Source organism: Trachypithecus francoisi, unplaced genomic scaffold, assembly GCF_009764315.1.
Source record: "Trachypithecus francoisi isolate TF-2019V2 unplaced genomic scaffold, Tfra_2.0 Lachesis_group11, whole genome shotgun sequence".
In the NCBI taxonomy this organism is placed as follows: domain Eukaryota; kingdom Metazoa; phylum Chordata; class Mammalia; order Primates; family Cercopithecidae; genus Trachypithecus; species Trachypithecus francoisi.
The window spans coordinates 95,264,430-95,284,134 of NW_022681456.1; the positions used below are offsets into that span (position 1 = coordinate 95,264,430).

At 35.5% G+C, this 19,705-nt stretch overlaps 1 protein-coding gene across 1 annotated transcript in view; it reads left to right on the top strand.

Moving 5' to 3' along the window:
• SLC2A13 (solute carrier family 2 member 13) overlaps window positions 1–13,574 on the top strand; it is a 391,075-nt gene extending 377,501 nt beyond the window's left edge. The window contains exons 8-10 of the mRNA XM_033222427.1: window positions 3,368–3,489; window positions 3,615–3,767; window positions 8,382–13,574. Of these exons, the coding sequence (XP_033078318.1) occupies window positions 3,368–3,489; window positions 3,615–3,767; window positions 8,382–8,608 (502 nt within the window). The 3' untranslated portion in view covers window positions 8,609–13,574. The remainder of the gene's footprint in view (window positions 1–3,367; window positions 3,490–3,614; window positions 3,768–8,381) is intronic.
• Window positions 13,575–19,705: the final 6,131 nt, after the last annotated feature.

Sequence of the window (19,705 nt, forward strand, 5' to 3'; positions counted from 1 at the left end):
CTAATTCCATTTAATTCTATGAAGGCTGAGAGAGGGGAGGAAGCTGCAGAAGAAAAGTTTGAGGCTAGCAGAGGTTGGTTCATGAGGGTTAAGGAAAGAAGCTGTCTGTCTTCACTTCACACCTTGTTTGAAGTGAGGCAGCAAGTGCTGATGGAGAAGCTGCATCAAGTTATCCACAACATCTACCTAAGATATCTAATAAAGGTGGTGTATTAGTCTGGTCTCACGCTGCTATATATAACTGCCTGAGACTGGGTAGTTTATAAAGGAAAGAGGTTTAATTGACTCACAGTTCTGCAGGGCTGGGGAAGCCTGAGAAAACTTACAATCATGGAGGAAGGGGAAGCAAACATGTCCTCTTCACATGGCAGCAGGAAGAAGTGCCAAGCAAAAAGGGGAAAAGCCCCTTATAAAACCATCAGATCTCATGAGAACTCATTCACTATCATGAGAACAGCATGGGGGTAACCACCCCCATGATTCAATTACCTCCCACTGAGTTTCTCCCACAACATGGAGATGATGGAAACTACAATTCAACATGAGATTTGGGTGGAGACACAGCCAAGCCATATCAGGTGGCTATACTAAACAACAGATTTTTCATTGTAGATGAAACCGCCTTCTGTTGGAAGAAGACACCATCCAGCACTGTCATAGCTAGAGGGGAGAAGCCAATGCCTAGCTTCAAAGGACAGGCTGGGTCTCTTGCTAGGAGATAATGCAGCTGGTGACTTTTAAGTTGAAGCCAGTGCTCATTTGCTGCTCCAAAAATCCTAGAGCCCTTAAGAAGGGCTAAATCTATTCAGCCTGTGCTCTATAAATGAAACAACAAAACCTGGACGACAGCACTTATATTTACAGCATAGTTTGGTGAATATTTTAAGCTACTATGGAGACCTACTGCTCAGGAAAAAAATAAAAAAGATTCCTTTCAAAATATTACTGCTGATTGACAAGGACACTGGTCACTCAAGGGCTCTGATGGAGATGTACAAGATGAATGTTGTTTTCATACCTGCTAACACAGCATCCATTCTGTAGCCCATGCATCAAGGAGTCACTTCAACTTTCAAGTCTTATTATTTAAAAAATGCATTTCATAGGCCATAGCTGCCATCGATAGTGATTTCTCAGATGGATCTGGGCCAAGTAAAGTGAAAATGTTCTGGAAAGGATTCACTATTCTGGATACCATTAAAAACATTCGTGATTTATGGGAAGAGGTCAAAATACCAAATGAATAGTTTGGAAGTTTGCAAGAAGTTGATTCCAACCTTCATGGATGACTTTAAAGGGCTGAAGACTTTAGTGGAGAAAGTAACTTCAGATATAGTGGAAAACAGCAAGAGAACTATTGTAGAAGTGGAGCCTGAAGATGTGACTGAATTGCTGCAATCTCATAATAAAACTTGAACGGATAAAGAAGGAACAAAGAAAGTAGTTTCTGAGATGGAATCTACTCCTGGTGAAAGTGCTATGAACATTGTTGAAATGATATCAAAGGATTTAGGGTATCACATGAACTTAGTTGACGAAGCAGTAGCAGAGTTTGAGAGGATTGACTGCAATTTTGAAAGAAGTTATCTGGGTAAAATGCTATCAAACATCAATGCATGCTACAGAGAAATATTTAGTGAAGGGAAAAGTCAGTCAATTTGACAAACGTCCTTGTCTTATTTTGAGAAATTGCCACAGCCACCCCAGCCTTCAGCAACTTCTGCCCTAATCAGTCCGCTGCCCTCAACATTGAGGCAAGACTCTCCACCAAAAAGATGACTCATGGAAGGTACAGATGATCATTAGCATTTTTTAGCAATAAAATATTTTAAAATTAAGATTTGTACATTTTTAGACAATATTATTGAACACTTAATAGACTACACTTTCATGGGAACATAGCTTTTATATGCAGTGGGAAACCAAAAAATTTGTGTGACCCACTTTATTGCAGTGGTCTGGAACTGACCTCAGAATATCTCCAAGTTATGCCTGTATTGGCATGGTCTAAGCTGAGCAGTGAGGTTAATGAATACTGAGAAGATAATCCAAAGGCAGATCTGGGTGTAGCACAGATTATCAGAAATGAGGAGATAAACAACGTGGTGGTTGTGATCAGAAAAGGAAGGCTCTAAGTCTGAAGTAAAATAGTTCCAAATCAAGGAAACTATAAAGTGCTCTCTCTATAGTTTTGGAGATAAAATAAGGAACTATGAGGCCAGTGCATTATACGGAGCACAGAAAACCACACACCACATGTTTTCACTTATAAGTGGGAGCTGAACAATGAGAACACATTGACACAGAGAAGGGAACAATGCACACTAGGGCCTGTGGGGGCTGGGAGGAGGGAGAGCATCAGGATAAATAGATAATGCATATGGGGCTTAATACCTAGGTGATGGGTTGATGGGTGCAGCAAATCACTGCCGCACACATTTACCTGTGTAACAAACCTGCACATCCTGCACGTGTATCCTGGAACTTAAAATAATTTTTTAAATGAGACCAATGAATTAAAAATAAATGAATGTGGCAGGGGATGAGAGGAGGTAGACTGAGCAGGTACCCAAATCCTCAAGACAGGTAGAATGTTATGATGAGTTCATAAATACTGTAACAATAGGGTTTGGATGACAAGGTTCAAAGATAGAGGTTGAAGGAGACAGGACAATACTCTAAATTGACAACAGGGAATAGGAATGTTTTTGAGTCTGGTAATATCTTCAGGGGCAATTAAGGTAAAGAATTGGAAGTTCAACTTCAGAATCGATCTAAACTGTAGGACACTTTGCTTTACTATGGATTAAGAAGGAAGGTCATCAGGGAGTGACTGGTAGAGAAGTAAGAACACACAGCAGGAAGGGAGAGGGCTATTTGGAATCAGACAGAATCATTTGCTTCCCTCATCCACCCCATCACCCCTTTACAGGTTACCCTTCTAATCCTTAAAATAGTCTACAAAGTATTATCCCCATTTTATCAGATGAAAAGTATCTGGCTCTGAAATTTGAATCTTGTCCCGATTGCAAGTTCCATGGTCTTTTCACTGCCACATACTGACTCTCAGTGGTACTGAAGTATTACTGCAGCTTCCATGGACTAATTAGAAATCATGTCTAATTTATGTGAAATGGTTATAAAACAGTGTCTTTGTTTTGCTCTTGAATTATACTTAGCTCTAAAATTCCTGTGTGAGCTCGCATATCTAATACTGTATATTTAGTTCTTATTTTTTAAGAAAAACATTTTGGACTATTTTTCTTAAGACATTAAGGAATTTCCAAATGCATATATATGATCATATTGAATTCTGCAACTGTAGTCTAAAACATTAAGTTAATACTTACATTGCATTATTTTTCAGGTGTGAAAATGAAACCAAGTTCAAAACAGAAGACATATTTTGGGCTTACAATTTCTGCCCTACTCCATATTCCTGGACTGCACTTCTGGGCCTTATTTTATATCTTGTTTTCTTTGCACCTGGTAAACAAAGACTTTGTTATTACTGTTGCATTAATTGAATTGCCTCTTTTTGGAGTACATAAACTGTAATTTTTCAAATTTCTTACATGCTATTTTACTAAAGTTTTTAATGTTTTATTTCTCAGGAATGGGACCAATGCCTTGGACTGTGAATTCTGAAATATATCCCCTTTGGGCAAGAAGTACAGGAAATGCATGTTCATCTGGAATAAACTGGATTTTCAATGTTCTGGTTTCACTAACATTTTTACACACAGCAGAATATCTTACATACTATGGTAAGATAATATTTTTTCCAACATAGTTTTGTTTTTATCACTCTATTTTTAGATATACTATAATATCATTTGTGAATATCATTTGTGATTGAGACCATGTGGTTATATGTTGCTGTTATAAGTATCTCCATGTGGTTTTCTTGTCCTCCAAAGGCATTGGAAATGTATCTGGAAAAGGGATTCTCCTATCCTAAACAGCATTGCTTCTTGTCCTGCAGTGCTTAGGGCTGTCACACAACCCCTCTCCCAACCCAGCTCTTTCCGCAGGTGGAAGTCTTTACACCATAGCTTTTAGTTTCACAGAAACCTAAAAAACAGAAAATGGTAAAAAGATGTAGGCAGGGAGTCTAGGACCAATGAGATATCCTGTGACAGGCATAGCGTCAAGTCTAAGAGCAGAATCTGCATAGGGCTGAGAATAGCTTCCCCAAATGCTTAACAGTATTCTGTGCTGTGGCCATGCCTTCCACTGTATCACCTGTGCTGCTCAGGCCCGTGCATGTGCATTTCATTGTCCTCTGAGACCAGCACTTACCACTTGCAAAAGTGTAAACGTGGCCATAATTCAAAATGAAAAACAATAGTGCTTAGTGGCTGAGTCAGGAAAATACTTTGGGGAGCTACTTCAAATCCGTTTGTACTAAAGTGAGAAGACTGCTTTTTAGAAAAAAGATTTCTGCATTGTTCACATGACTTTGTAGGTTGCAGTAGGATTATTCATGATGAAGTGTGAGGTTTCATTCTAATCTCATAAGTCTCTGTGGTAGAGATGGAATGCCTGCTGCTTAGACCATTCTCCCAGAAGACCTTCTCTGATCTCCCCACAATCTCACTTTATTCCATGCTCTGGGCACTTATCATTCCTCTTCGCAAGAACAGGTTTGTCTGCTCCTAGCTCCCTCTACTAGACTGTAAATCCCTGGAGGGCCAGGACTGTGCCTTGTTCATTGTCACATTCCCAGTTCCTCCCAAGGCATCCTGTTCACCTGGTAAGCACCAAAAAGTGTTTGTCAAGTAAATAAATAAATGGATAAATTTTGTAGATGAATGATGAATATGATGAAACATTATAAAAATCTATTCCCGTCTCTTCTGAACATGCTGAATTGGTATTTGATTTTAGTTCATAGTATTTATCTAATGCTTTTATTATCTTCATAAAACTTTTCTCTCTCCTAATCACCACTTAAGGCATTTGGAATATTTATTTTTTTGGAAAGGAAATGCACTGGCATTTTAAACTGGATATATATTTAGTATATTCAGCTGGATCCCATTTGGCAATTAAAATTTTTCCATAAATTCATAAACTCATCTTCATGACATAATAAATATGAGCACAATAAATATTTCCTCGTGTTTACTGATTCTAGGGAACGCTTAAATATTTGAAGACCTAAATATATGCTGGCATCCTGAGAAAGCATTTTTAATAGAAAGGCATAGACCAAATAATAAAAGTTTACATGATTATACTTTTGACAGCAAAGCTCCTCTTTCTTGAATTTATTCTGCCAGAAAACCATGAGAAAAATGAGGCAACAGTAATGAAATTTAAATAGGGCATAAGCAGAATTCTTTCAAAAATAAACAGCTAAAAGAATTTTGCCTTGCATTAAGCTTCTCTCATATCAGAGCACTGGTCCATTTGGTCTACTACTCTCTAGTAGTAGAAAAATAGTTTGTTCAGGCTAGTTTTTCCCCCTCTTTGTGTCTCATTGTAATCTACATGTTACTGGTTTATGTGAGTTATGCTTTTAGATTCCTGATTTAATAAATATATATCCTAATCATGTGTTCCTCTGGAAATAGTTGTATCTTCTTTGTTGCCTCCTTTTTTATTGTTTCATAAAATCTAAAAATTTGACTCCTTACTCAACCATATTGCTTACACAGGTCTGCCTTGTGCCCCCATTCAATAATGTTTATTACTAAAAAGTATCATTGTTATATCACCAATATGCCATTTTATATACGGCACATGTGGCTAAAGAGATCCCTTGGGGGGCATTATGTCAAAGCTTCTCTCTTGAGGTACTACTGAAATTCAGTCAAATATGGTCTTTGAGTCCTCAGTTTGTGTAATTCAGTCAAATAGTTGTTTTAATCTGGAACTTAATGTAGGGCTCTAATAAGATTTAAATCCTTAGAATAAAGGTGAGGAATATCTACAGTGTTCAATAGCCCTGATGGACTCATTACAGACATTTTTTCTTTCCATTTTCATTCCAAGGGAGGAATAAATGAGAAACTGAGATATGTGACTGATTTGACCATGACATGGAACAGGTCACAGCCTCCCAGGTCTGCCCACACTCCTCCGCGACTTAGCCATAGGTCTAATCATCGGAACCCACACTGAGTAGGCAGTTTTGGCATTTGAGTGCTTTGGATTCCTCAGATTTTATAAAATGGTCTTGTATTTTAATAGCAATTCGTTGATATTATTCAGGTTTGGGAATCCAGGTCACAAGAAAGAATCTGTAATCAACTTCAGGAATCTTCCTAACCCAACTAATGTTTTTAACTATAGGAATTTAGCACTGACAGATTTGATTTGTTACTTCTAATTATGCTACTGTTCCCAAATTGTGAAAGATAATGATAAAGATAAACTATACCATTATATTTAAAAGTCAAACTGGGTTTGCTGTTACAGATTTTGTAGTTTAGAAGTGTAGTTTAGTCTAAAATGTTTTACCATCTGTACTTATTTTTTCTTTATCTTCATCATAATTACCATCCAGTCTTTGTCCCTCTCTGCTAAAGATTCCATTTCTCTTCCTACCTCCACAGTCTTGCTTATCTGTACTCAGAACACAGGACTTCATCTTTCATTTTTTTGTCAAAATTCCCCCATTCGCCAAGAGCTAGCTTATCAGTATCACCCTTTTTGTAAAGACATCCCAATTAATTAGTCACACTAATCTTATTCTGTATCTTAATAGCAACTCTTCCTTTCCTGGTCATTTAGTAGAATTTGACAAAATCTGGCCATCACTTTTTTGAGCAACTGATATTCAGAATTCTAATGGGCATGGTAACATACATTATTTCTCTTCTTTACAGTTGGGCAAAGCAGGAATTGTTTTCCCCATTACACAGATCAGGTCTCTCTCTCAAGCATCTCTTAACTGTATCTCCTATATATGCTCCTGATTTTGGCTGTAAAATGTATAGAGTCATAAACTGCCAACACTTAAGTAGGAGCTGAGAAACCCCCTTATTTTACCTAATGAGGCAACAGAGGCCCAGAGAAGAGGTTAAATGACTATCCAGAAGTCACGTGGCCAACACTTAAACTCAGTTCTTCCCACTCCCAATCTGATATCCTTTCTCCAGCCAATTGTCACATTAATTTTTCATCTTACTTCCCCCATCTCGTACACATGATGGTCTGGATTGAAAGCCTAAACTTAGACAGGGGCTCCATTTTACTTTGTTGTTTTCCACCATCAAAAGTACAAGTAGAGTTTTTTATATTCAAATTTGCAATTCAATTGTGTGTGTGTGTGTGTGTGTGTGTGTGTGTGTGTGTGTGTGTATTTGGTAGAGACAGGTTTCACCATGTTGGCCAGGCTGGTGCGAATTCAATTATTTTAAAAGTCCATCTTGGAAATGTGTAGAGAATATAAACAAGTCATACATTCATATATCTCATCCATCTAGGCTTGCTATCATGACCCTTAGAAAATAAAACTAGCTGATATTTATGTGTTTCTGGCTGTGCTGCATTGACATACATAATCTTACAGCAAAACAAAATTCTCTGACTTCATGGAGTTTACATTCTAGTGGAGGGAAACAAAAAACAAACTAGTAAACATCATAGTATGTCAGATGATGACATGTGCTATGGAAAAAAAATGGACTGTCGAGGTCCAACAGAAGGAACAAGGAGACCAATTAGGAGACTGTTGCAATAGTGCAGATGAGAGAAGATGGCCCTTAGACCACATTTATCTATGGCAGTGGTGAGAAGTGGCCATCTTCAGGTTATATTTTGAAGGTAGAACCAACGGGATCTCCTAACAGATTGGATGTTAGGCATGAGAGTAAGGTAGAAGTTAAGGATGACTCCCAGACTTTGGACATGAGAAACTGGAAGGATGGAGTTGCCATGTATTCCACTGAGGCATTCATTCTACAATGTCATCATTATACTTGGTTCTGGAAATACAAGATGAGTAAGAAAGGAACTTCTTCTGACCTCAAAGTGCCTCTAGTGTAATAGACAAGGCAAGCATACATGTGTATACATAATTATAATATTTCTTGGTTGTTATTTTAGGGGTCTCCAACAACATGCTGTGATAGCACATGGAAGAGAGTAATTCCTTCTAGTCAGGGAAGGGAGGAAAGGCTTCAAAGCCAAACTTACATCTGAGCCTAGTCTATTATTCTTGAATTTCTGAACTTGAGTTTAGAAAGATACATTGCATCATATTCACAGAGTTGGAACAACTGGAGTAAACCAGGCTCATAGTAATTTTTTGGTCCATTTCATACTGTGATTATGCATAACTGACCAGAAAAAAAAGTCAAAATCAAGTACTCTTTCCAACTTGTTTCCATATATATTCATATTCATGTATCTATTATTTTCTGTTGCAGGAGCTTTCTTCCTCTATGCTGGATTTGCTGCTGTGGGACTTCTTTTCATCTACGGTTGTCTTCCTGAGACCAAAGGCAAAAAATTAGAGGAAATTGAATCACTCTTTGACAACAGGCTATGTACATGTGGTACTTCAGATTCTGATGAAGGGAGATATATTGAATATATTCGGGTAAAGGGAAGTAACTATCATCTTTCTGACAATGATGCTTCTGATGTGGAATAATTTTCAGCTGCTCATATATTTAGTTATTTAAACAAACTGGGGGGAGAAGAACAGTAATCAGTGACCTCACTGCCCTGCTTCTAATCTGGTTCTTTCCACAGTCTAGTTTTGATTGACTTCATATTCTAGAATACTTGATTAGGAGGAAGATACAACCATGATGACTTTTTTTTTTTTCCCCACAAGGAACAATATTTTAAAAAATATTTACAGAGATTTTAATCTAATAATTCTTAAGCAAATGTGTGTAATGCCTTCCTGAGATAGTCTAAAATGAATATTGTACCCAGTGACTTCAGTGGTATCCTTTTTTCCTAAGACCATTTATAATTATTAGTGGCAATAGAGTCAGTACTAATCTAGTCAAATTACATATGTATAATATATTTATAAAGGATTCTGGGAGATGGTCCAAGGGTGTTCCATGTCAAAAGATGGCCTGTTGGCCCTCAGTTTTCCTACAGAGAGTAGTGGTTTATCTCTGATCAGCTGTTAACAAACTAAATTCCATTTAAGCTTTCATCAGCAAATTCCAAAGTGCCTCCTACAAGGGCACAGCTGTCCCTGTCTCCTTTGGATTCCACATTTTTGTTTCTCTCCAATTCAGATATTGGGAGTTCTTCAGAGACTGACTCTGCACACTGTCTTTTGAACATTATGCAAATATAATCTATCAGGAGTTATTTTCATACTTCTTTTTTTGCATCAGTGATAAGGCATACATTTGCACAGATGAGTTAGGAAGTTTTGAGAAGTACCTTTTATGGTCAGAAAGTAACAGATTAAAGGTTTTTATGGGTTCCAAATTGGTTAGTCACTTAGGTATGCAATTATAAATGCAAAATAGTGCCAGATCTTTAACTGTATATCAGGGTCAGTTTTTGTTCATGCCCAAATCACTACACCTTCCTCATTGGCCCTGGAGTCCTACTGTTTTGTGCCTTCATTTGTGTTACATACATAGCTGCAAGCAAACCATTTTTCCCCTTTCTTTTATTCAAACAATAATTTTTGAAACAAAAAAGAGGAAGGAAATCAGTGGCAGAAATAATCCTGCTGTTATTGGTGTTTGTTTAATAAAAAAAAATGGGACTTTTTTCTTAACTTTTTATTAACTCTTCCTAAAAGAACTGTCACATATTATATAATTCTATTTGTCTTTTTTTACTTAAAGAGCATAAACTCGTTTTTATTTTGCACACTTTTCTCATTTCCCTGAGAATTTACCAGAAAAAAAAAACAAAGATACATAGATTTGTCTCTGTGTTTTTCTTACTCTTGGCTTAGTTTTTTTTTTTCCTTCTTGTCTAAAAATTGAGATTTCCTATTGGAACAGATAATTGTTCTATTATAGCATGTCTATAAGAAATGCAGACTTAACTATATTTCTACAATGTCTTTCCAAAGTGTTCATTGGTTTTTATGTTAATTCATCACTGAACTCTTAATTTTTGCTTTTCTATTAAGAACTATATAATATGTACAGAATTACTTGTTCACAAAACTACTTGCTAGTTCCAGGAAAAGTATGAATGAATCTTCTGTGGCCAGTTAGGAATACATCAGTTTGATGCATTTTTAATGGCTCTAAACATCTAATAAGGTACTGTATTTGGAGAGAAAAGGTGGCTCTCTCCATATTCAAAGTATTTCTGCCAGTCTCCAAGGTATTTTGTTCTTTTAACATCTGGCTTCTTCCTATCACAGTTATCAAGCTGAGAATGCAGCTGAGGAAGTTCATTCTCTAAGTCACCAGAGGTATAATATTTAAACAGTTACTTTAGTGCCCTAAAAATCCATTAACCAAAAACAGAAAAGTTTTCTCCTTTGGTCATTTCATATAATAAAAAAATTTAATATTTTAGAGAGGTTTTTTCCTTGAATTAGGTGCTTTAACAATTGATTTCCAAGGGAATATTAGTATTGATTTTTTCCTCAGAAAAGCAGATATTATTTAATAGGGAAAAGTATTACTCTATTGATATTTCTTATCTCATAAGAAATTTCTTATCTAATATTTTGCACAGGTAAATTGAAGTGAAAATGAGCTACTATGTGGTACAATCAAAATATAATAAGGAGAAAAAAATAGACCAATAAAGTGCTCTCTAAAAATTTAGTTTTTGGACTTATCAAAATAATTGCCTCAATTCTTCTCTTTATTGTATACATAGCCTTAACTATATACTTATAAACTCAGCTGGGCTGATGCACAGTAACTTTATTAAAGGAGAAACTGGACTCTTGTTACTTCCTAAAGCAGAACATGGCCTGTTCTCCCTAAGAAAACAGTGTTTTCAACTTTATAACCATAAATGCACATAATAACAGGGAAAATTAGCCACAGTTCTCCTCCCCTACTCCCCTGAGCCCCTACTTTAAAGGACTATTTGTTATTTATATAATGTTAAAGATAATATTCCATATCTTTGAAGTATAAGACAGAGAGGCACAGTATAAGATTTATAACTTTTTAGAAACAAATAATTACTTGAAAAGGAACCTTATACAATTAGAGTATTATTTTTAGATTTGGTGAACATTTATAGTATATTAAAAATTAAATGTTTAAATTTTGCAGATTTTTTTATATTAGGCACCTTTTAAGTTCCCAGCATATTTGGCTACCACTATCAACTTGGAAACATTCCATTTGAAGTATCATCAAATATATATTTTGTAGGACAATTTATATATGATGTGATCTGACCTACCATATTAAAACAGACACAGATTACATATCATGCTTTCAACCAAAATTATAGATTTCCTTCTAAACATGCTGCAGATTTGATAGCAGTATATTATGTTTTAGGAAAATACAATGAAGAAGGTCTGAATCCCTATTGAGGCTTAGCTGGATAGCTGATCTGCATTAGACTTAAGAGGATATATCATTTCATCTGCATATAAACACGTAGGGCTGAATATGCTGTCAAAAGCGTTTGCCATTAATAATTTTCTTCAATGTAAACATTCCTAATAATTTTGATTGTTGCTCCTTAGTCAATCATTTCCCAAAACATGATTATTTTTAATATATATATAAGATTTAAATAATAAATAATAAAAGGTAATGTGTCCTTTTTAAATTTTGTTCCCAGCCATATGCTGGCCATATGTTTTTTCATAATTTAATTTTACCACTGAACCTGATTTTAGTACATGATAGTCTAAATATTAAGTTATTCACTCTAAAAGGGGAAATCAGTAAAAGCAAGGAATTTATGACATTTTTACTGTAATTTCAGTATCTGTAATACAGGGGAAGAATGATCAGGAAAAATATAAGCTGACAACTTACCCTTTTGCTTTTCAACAGCAAAATAATATTGAAAATATAATAAGTCACAGATCCAGAAGTTGGTGGAAATGGGAGAATGTTTTAGAAAACACTATCCATAGGTTTATCTAAGAAAATCTCAGAATTTAGTGACACTAATATGTAGTTCATAAATACTGTAATACAGTAGACAGAGTTGGAATGTTATTTTGGTTTTATGTCATCAGCACAATTATTAAAAACAAAATTAATGGGATGTTTTGTTATAATCAGATTTTTTTTTTTTTACCATACTGCAAGTTATGTCAACTTAATACTAAGTACCTAACAACTGACTTTTATTCACTTGTTGTGACAAGTTTTTAATTACCAAATTAAGATCTTTTCAGTGTCTATGAGTAAAAGAAATAGATGATTATATCAGACCAGGAGCAGAGAATGTATAATATGTGCTTTTTAGCAAAATGTATTAAATTGTGGTTAAAATTTACAGCTCATATGTAGCTGCTGCCAATAAGAAGGCTCAGAGTTGTTCTCTGGATTAATTTTTACATCCTGTTTTCTGTCACTTTTACCAGTCTTCTTAGCCTCATGTACAATAATGTTAAGCCAATTTGATGAAATGGTTCAGGTTGTAGCAGTCTATAAATTGTCGGTACATTCAGCTCTTCTAGGTGAGCAATACTGCTACTATTTTTCTAGAAATAGCAGTCATTTAAAAATGCCAAATAGCTAACTGCTACCAACTCTTTCTTGTATCTTGTCTCTTTAGAGAAGGAAATTTTTGTGTGCCAATAATCATCAAAGAGGTGTTTTATTTATAAGAGTGTTCATAAAAGTATTTTATCCCTATAATTTGCTCGTGAGCTAAAACAATATAATTTATGTAAATCTTTATATGTAAAAATATAGATAGTCTGTTGTACTTGAGTAATTTGGTCTATGGAATTTTAAATACCTTCATTTAGCAGTAATATTCACGTTTTTGTTTTAGACAGTTAAGTACATGTGTTTGATTTTGTCATGTCAGTATAAATGAGAAAAAGTAGTAGATCATGCAGCTAGTGAGTAACCAACATTTTGTAAAGTTTTAAAGTTTTAGCAAACTTAACATTATTCCATCTCATTAAAAGGTTAAAAAAGAAGAGACAACTCTAGCCAAAGTAGAAAGTTATATTCTACATGTCCAAACTGTTTCCTAGCAGCTTTTGGACTATATATCACTTGATGTTAAAGTATCTTTTATTTGTAATAAATGTTCAAATTTCTATTTAGAAGTTCTAATGTATACCTAGATTAATCAAATCACAGTTTTATGCTTTTAAAATATATGTATTTCAAACTGTATATTTTAATTTCTGAGTGCATGTTACATAGTATTTAATACTTCAGATATCTTGGCAAATTCAATATAAATATTTATTCCCACAAGCGATAGATGGGATATCTCTTAAAAGTTATGACTGTGTACCATTTCCTTCAAAGTCATCCTAGCCTATGCTGTATCAAGAGTATTGTATATTTTATGGAGATTTAGTGATATACATGTAAATGTTTTTTAAGTTATTTTATTGAAGCTCAATCTTTACATAAAATTAAAATCTTTTTTTAAAAAAAGTGTCAGTGCCAGAACTGTAAATGAAAATAATCAAATAAAAGTTAAAATAATTCATTACTCATTAATTTACCTTGCGCTTATTTATTTTTTCTAAGTATCTTCCTTGGATCTAGGTTAGATAGTTAAAGCATCTAGAAAGACAATCTACCTCTATATATTAATGCAGTCCTAGTCATTTTAATGATATTTCATTTCTTTTGATTACAGATAAGGTCAATCATCTTTAAAAAATATAATACCTAAAAATTGTTCTAAAGAATTATTCTAAATACTGAATGTAAAACTGTGAAATGTGGTGCTTAGGAACCCCTGAAGTAATAATTCTGGTTATTGTCAGAACCAGATGTTGACATGAATCATTAAGTTGAGTTGTCAGAAATTATATTTGGTTGTTTTTCTGTAAGTGAAAATGAAAAATCGTGCTGGAAGGCCAGCTGACATTTCCTTTTGGGACTCTGTTGCTCTCCCTTGCCATTCTGCCTCAATGATAGCTATAATTAGCAAATATACACTTGTTTGATATTGGCAGTCGCTAGACACATGTCCATAGTTAGTTGTGTGTCTTCCTGAGCCTGACTTAGAAATAGCCCGAGGAGATCTTCTGAAGACTCTAGACCTACTGTCATTCAAAGGCTTACAGTTGAGTTACATCTAACTAAGGTTCTTAATGTCAGCAGGTAAAGCAAAAATCCAAGTCAAATGACCCTTGAAAATCCCACAAATTATATATAAATTGTCCACTCAATTGAATAACGGACACCTGAATAGTGCAGAATATGTCAGTATCAGAGGGCAGAAAAAAATCCTCATTTAATTGTCCAATTCTGTGGAATAAACATTGTCATCCTTTTCCAGGAACTAAAACTTAAGTTCAAAACATTTTTGTCATTTGCCCAAGATGACACTAGAACGTCATACAAAACTCTTCTTTGCAGTGACTACATCAAAAATCTTCCCCTCTATGTCCTCCTTTGGAACATCTTTTCAGACCTAGGCAGATAGGTTAAAAACAGAAAGAAATTGTGGAATCCTTGCATTATAACTTAAAAGAGTGCATATGGATTACAGGAACAAATCCTGAAAAATCTTCATTTAGAGACTTTTTCAAATGTGAGGCGATATAATGCATTGTCTAAGAGGAGATCAGACTGAATTCAAATCATCTAGATTTGAATCCCAGCTTTTCAACTTACTGCCTAGTAACCTAAATTACTGAACCACACTTTGCCTCACTTCCATTGTCTATAAGATGAGATGCTATTACCGTCTACTTCACATGTGTGCTGTGAGGGTTATCAGTGAATCATGTAAAGCAAGTAGAGCAGTAGCATATAGTAAGGGCTGGATAACTGTTAGCTTTTGTTTTAATCATCCATATCCTATCCTTGATGCCATTAACGTCACAATGTTCAAAGCACAGGCAATTTGCATATAAAATCCTTTCCTGAGAACAACTACTAGGCTCAGGAACACATTGGCTTCTTTGACATATGTCCTCTCAGCTCAGCTGACCAGAATGATTTGAGCAGATCTGGCTGACTAGCCTGATGTCCTTCTTCCTTTCTCCATCTCTTTTCCATATGTGTCCTCCTGAATGGCAGTTGATGAAAAGAACCACCTTCCTATATTCTCCAGATTAACAGGATTTAATACACAATTTCTGTGATCTCTCAGTCAAGAAATAAAAATAACTTTAGAAAATCAGTAATCTCTCATTTAAAGTCTTTTCAGTGTTTTAAAAAAGTAATTTTTGAAACTGACTCAAACAAAAACAGTGACATTAACCCTTCACTAATTGGCTGTATTGAAATTAAGCTCATCTTACTATAGATGCTTTGAATGCAGTATAAAACATTGAGGCTACTTCTTTCAACCTTTAATGTTTTCTGTACTTTTCCATTCACCTCCAAAAACTAGTTTCAGATCATCAGCATGCAGTGTGGTCTTTTACACAAAAGAAAATGTTGTTATGCTTTACTTTTAGCAAATAGATGCTAAACTCACAAAACATACATTAGAGCAGCAGTGCTCCAAGAATGGTCCTCAGACTAGTAGCCTTGGTATCACCTGAGTGTGCTACAAATGCAAATCTGCAGGCCTGGCTGACATGCTGAATCCAGTTCTCTGAGGATATAGCTCAGGAAACCATTTTCAACAACTCTGCAGGTGATTTTTCAGCACACAATAGTTTAGAAACCGCTGCATAGAAGTTTGGATTCATGACTTTAAAAAGGAATATGATATGTTCTTTTAAATGGTGAGCTCGTCTAGTGAATAATAAAATGATTGACTGAATTTACGTGCAAGTTGCTCAGGGATTTGTAAAACTGTCTTATTTCCACCTCAGGGACCTTGCACAGGATGTTGCCGCTGCCTGGTGTGCTTGTTGCCCTATTCTTTGTGTATCCAGTTCTTGTCATTTTCAGCTCAAAATCCTGTCTTCTCAGAGCCTGCCTTGACTCTCTGTAATGCAATTATGCCTTTCACCTGAATACATTACCAAGTCACTTGCATTTTCTTTAGAATATCATTATTTGAAGATTATTACTTTTCTTATTTCTTGCCTGTTTCTCCCACTAGAACAGTGGTCCTCAAACTTTTTGGCACAAGGGACCAGTTTCATGGAAGACAATTTTTTCCACAGACCTGGGAGGTTGGGGATTGATGGGAGAATGGTGTTGGGATGAAACTGTTCCACCTCGGATCACCAGGCATTCGATTCTCGTAAGGACTGCACAACCTAGATCCCTTGCATGCACGGTTCATGATAGGGTTTGTGCTCCCATAAGAGTCCACTGATCTGACAAGAGGCAGAGCTCAGCTGGTAATGCTCACTTGCCCATCGCTCACCTCCTGCTGTGTGGCTCGGTTCCTAACAGGCCACAAACCAGTACCAGTCCATGGCCTGAGCACTGAGGATTCCACACTAAAAGATACACTGCATGAAAGCATGGAACTTATTCACTACTGCCTCTCTAGCACCTCATACAGTGCCTGGCATACAGTATGTGCTTAATAAATTTTTTAAAATGGATAGGTGTATGCATGTCAAGCATTCCTGCAGCCAGCAAAGGAACAGTGGAAGGTTTTTCCCAGGCTGGAAAAGAAAAGATTAAAACAGCAACACGGCACCATGTTTCCATTAACAACAGCAAAAAAGCTTTATAGTGAAGCTCTGCATAGCATAGCTGCTTTAATCAAACAGCAAATCTGTACAGGATATGAATACATGTGTAGTCACATAAACACATTTGGATGATACATTTAGATAGTTTCTTATTCTTATTAAGTGGGAAAAATCTAAGAATAAACCATTAAATATTAAGATGACAATGTTGGGTGGAATTTGCATTTTATAATTATTCTGTTTATACATTTTCTTTATAGAATAACACACTCATTACGTGCTAGATACTTAATATACATGATTTCATTCTATCCTCACAAATATCCTATATCCAAAACACTATTATAGTACAAAATAATTGAGTCAGGAAGCAGTCACTTACATTGAATAGCTCAGCTTTACAAATCTGAATTAAGACCAAGCTTAGTCGGTGCCAAAGTCATTTTTAACCAGTACCCTTTATTTAGTTTTTACAATGTGCTTTATAATGGAAAATTTTAGTAACTGTCTTGACCTGAAAATTGTGGTTCTGTTTTCTTCCTGCAGGGTCACTGGTTATGGATTTAGGAACTAAAGCCTAACCACTTACATACTGACAACTGGATAAAAACTGACAGTATAATTTGGAGGCAAATGTCTAAGAATCTGGATTTAGTTAGGACTTTGTTTTTGGAATGTTTTGAAATATTTTTGGAACATTTACAATTATGAATTAACCCAGAGTCCTAATAAACTTCCTTGCTCTGAAGACTACTCTGTCTGAAATTAATATAGCTAGTTCAGCTTAGTTTTGATTAGGGTTAGCATGGTATATGCTAACCATCTTTTTACTTTTAATCTATGTGCCTTTATATTGAAAGTGGGCTTCTTGAAAACAACATATAGTTGAGTCTTGTTTTTTTTATTCATTCGGACAGTGTCTTTTACTTGGTGTATTTAGACCATCAACTTTTGAAGTGATATCTATCTACCATGTCTATTACCATTTTCTATTTGTTTCCCTTGTACTTTGTTCCAATTTTTGTCTTCCACACTTTTTCTGCCATTTTTGGTTTTAACTGAGCATTTTATGTTATTCCATTTTTGCTCCTAGTGTATCAGTTATATTTCTTTATTCACTATTTTTAGTGGTTGCCCTGGAGTTTGCAATGTACTACTAATCCAATTCCACTTTCAGAAAACACTATACCCCTTTGTGGGTTATGCAAGTGCCTTACACTATTCCTAATTCCTCCCTTCCATCCCTTATACCACTGCTGTCATTCATTGCACTTGTACATAAGCTATAATAATTGGATACATGGTGGCTGTTATTATTTTAAACTATTTGTTAGATCAATTAAGAATAAGAAAAATAATTTTAACTTATCTTCACTTACTCCATTTCTGATTTTCCATTTTTTGTGCAGATCTGAATTTCTGACCCATATCAACTGCCTTCTCTGGGAATAACTTCTTTTAATAATTTCTTGCAAGTCAGGTGTACTGACAACAAACTCCCTCAATTTTTGTCTGAAAAAGTCCTTTATTTCACATTTACTTTTGAAGGATAATTTCTCAGGATACAGAATTTTAGATTGGTGGATTTTCTTTTTTAAGTATTTCACCCCACTCTTTTCATGCTTGCATGGTTTCTGAGGAGAAGTCAAATGTAATTCTTTATTCCTTTATAAATGCTTTTTTTTTTCCCCCTTTGGATCTTTTGATATTTTTTGTGTGTGATTTTTCTGTAGTTTGACTATGATATGCCTAGGTATCAATTTTGAGGGGTTTATTTTTGTTATTTTGGCATTTATCCAACTTCCTATATTGGTGGGTTTTTGTCTGATATTAATTTAGGGAAATTCTCAGCCATTATTACTTCAACTATTTCTTCTGTTCCTTTCTGTCTGTCTTCTCTTCTGATGCTCCCATTACGTGTATGTTGTACCTTTTGTAGTTGCCCCACAGTTCTTGGAGATTATGTTCCTTTTTTATTTTTTATTGTTTTGATCATTTTGCTTTTTTTAGTTTTGGAAGTTTCTATTGACATACCCTCAAGCTCAGAGATTCTTTCTTGAGCTGCATCCAGTGTATTAATGAGCCCATTGTCAAAGGCATTCTTCATTTCTGTTAGTGTTGTGTCCAGCACTTCTGATTCTTAAAATTTTCATCTCTCTGCTTACCTCACCCATGTGTTCTTTTGTGTTGTCTACTTTTTCAATTAGAGCCTTTCTAGTGTTTTAAATTCCTAGTCTTATAATTCCGACATTCCTGCTATATATGAGTCTGGTACGTGACTGCATTGTCTTTTCAAATCGTGTTTTTTGCCTTTTAGTATACCTTGTAATTTTTTGTTGAAAGCTAGGCATACTGTACTGGGCTAAAGGAACACTGAAAAGTAAACATTTGGTGACATGGTGGTAAGGTATGAGGGGAGGGGAAGCATTCTACAGTTATGTGATTAGGTTTATCTTTTATTGAGCCAATGCCCTTGGACTGTGAACTTCACAAGTGCTTCTAAGTTTTTTCTCCCTCTAGGTGGGAAAGGACAGCTAGGTAGGCTGGAGTTGGGTATTCCCTTCTCCCAAGTCAGTTAGGCTCTGATTAAACCCTAGTAAGTTAGGCTGTGATAAAACAATTTCTCTTGAGGACAGGCCTTGTTAAAAGGAACAGAATGCTCTGGCATATTTCAAAATGGTTAATTGTCTCTTCCCTGCTACCAGAGGCACAAGGGGATTTTTCTCCCATCGTCACTCTATAAACCTGGTTATAGAACATATGAAAGTAAAACTTTAAAAAGTGCATCAGTGAAGGTGGGGGGGTCCATGGAGTTTTTAGCTCAGACTTATTCATACTGAGCTTCCAGCAGTTTGCCTATTACAGTTTAGGTTTTCCTATCCAGGCACTGGTTCCCATGGAGGTTTCTGCTTATGGGTTTCTGCTCTGGTAAACAGTGATTCTCTCTATCCATCTGTCTGTTTCTCCAGTTTGGGGGACAGCAATTTTCCTGTCACCTTGCTTTTTGCATAGAAGAGTTACTGATTTTCAGTTTGTGAGGACAGAGTGACTTCCAAGCTCCTTACCTGC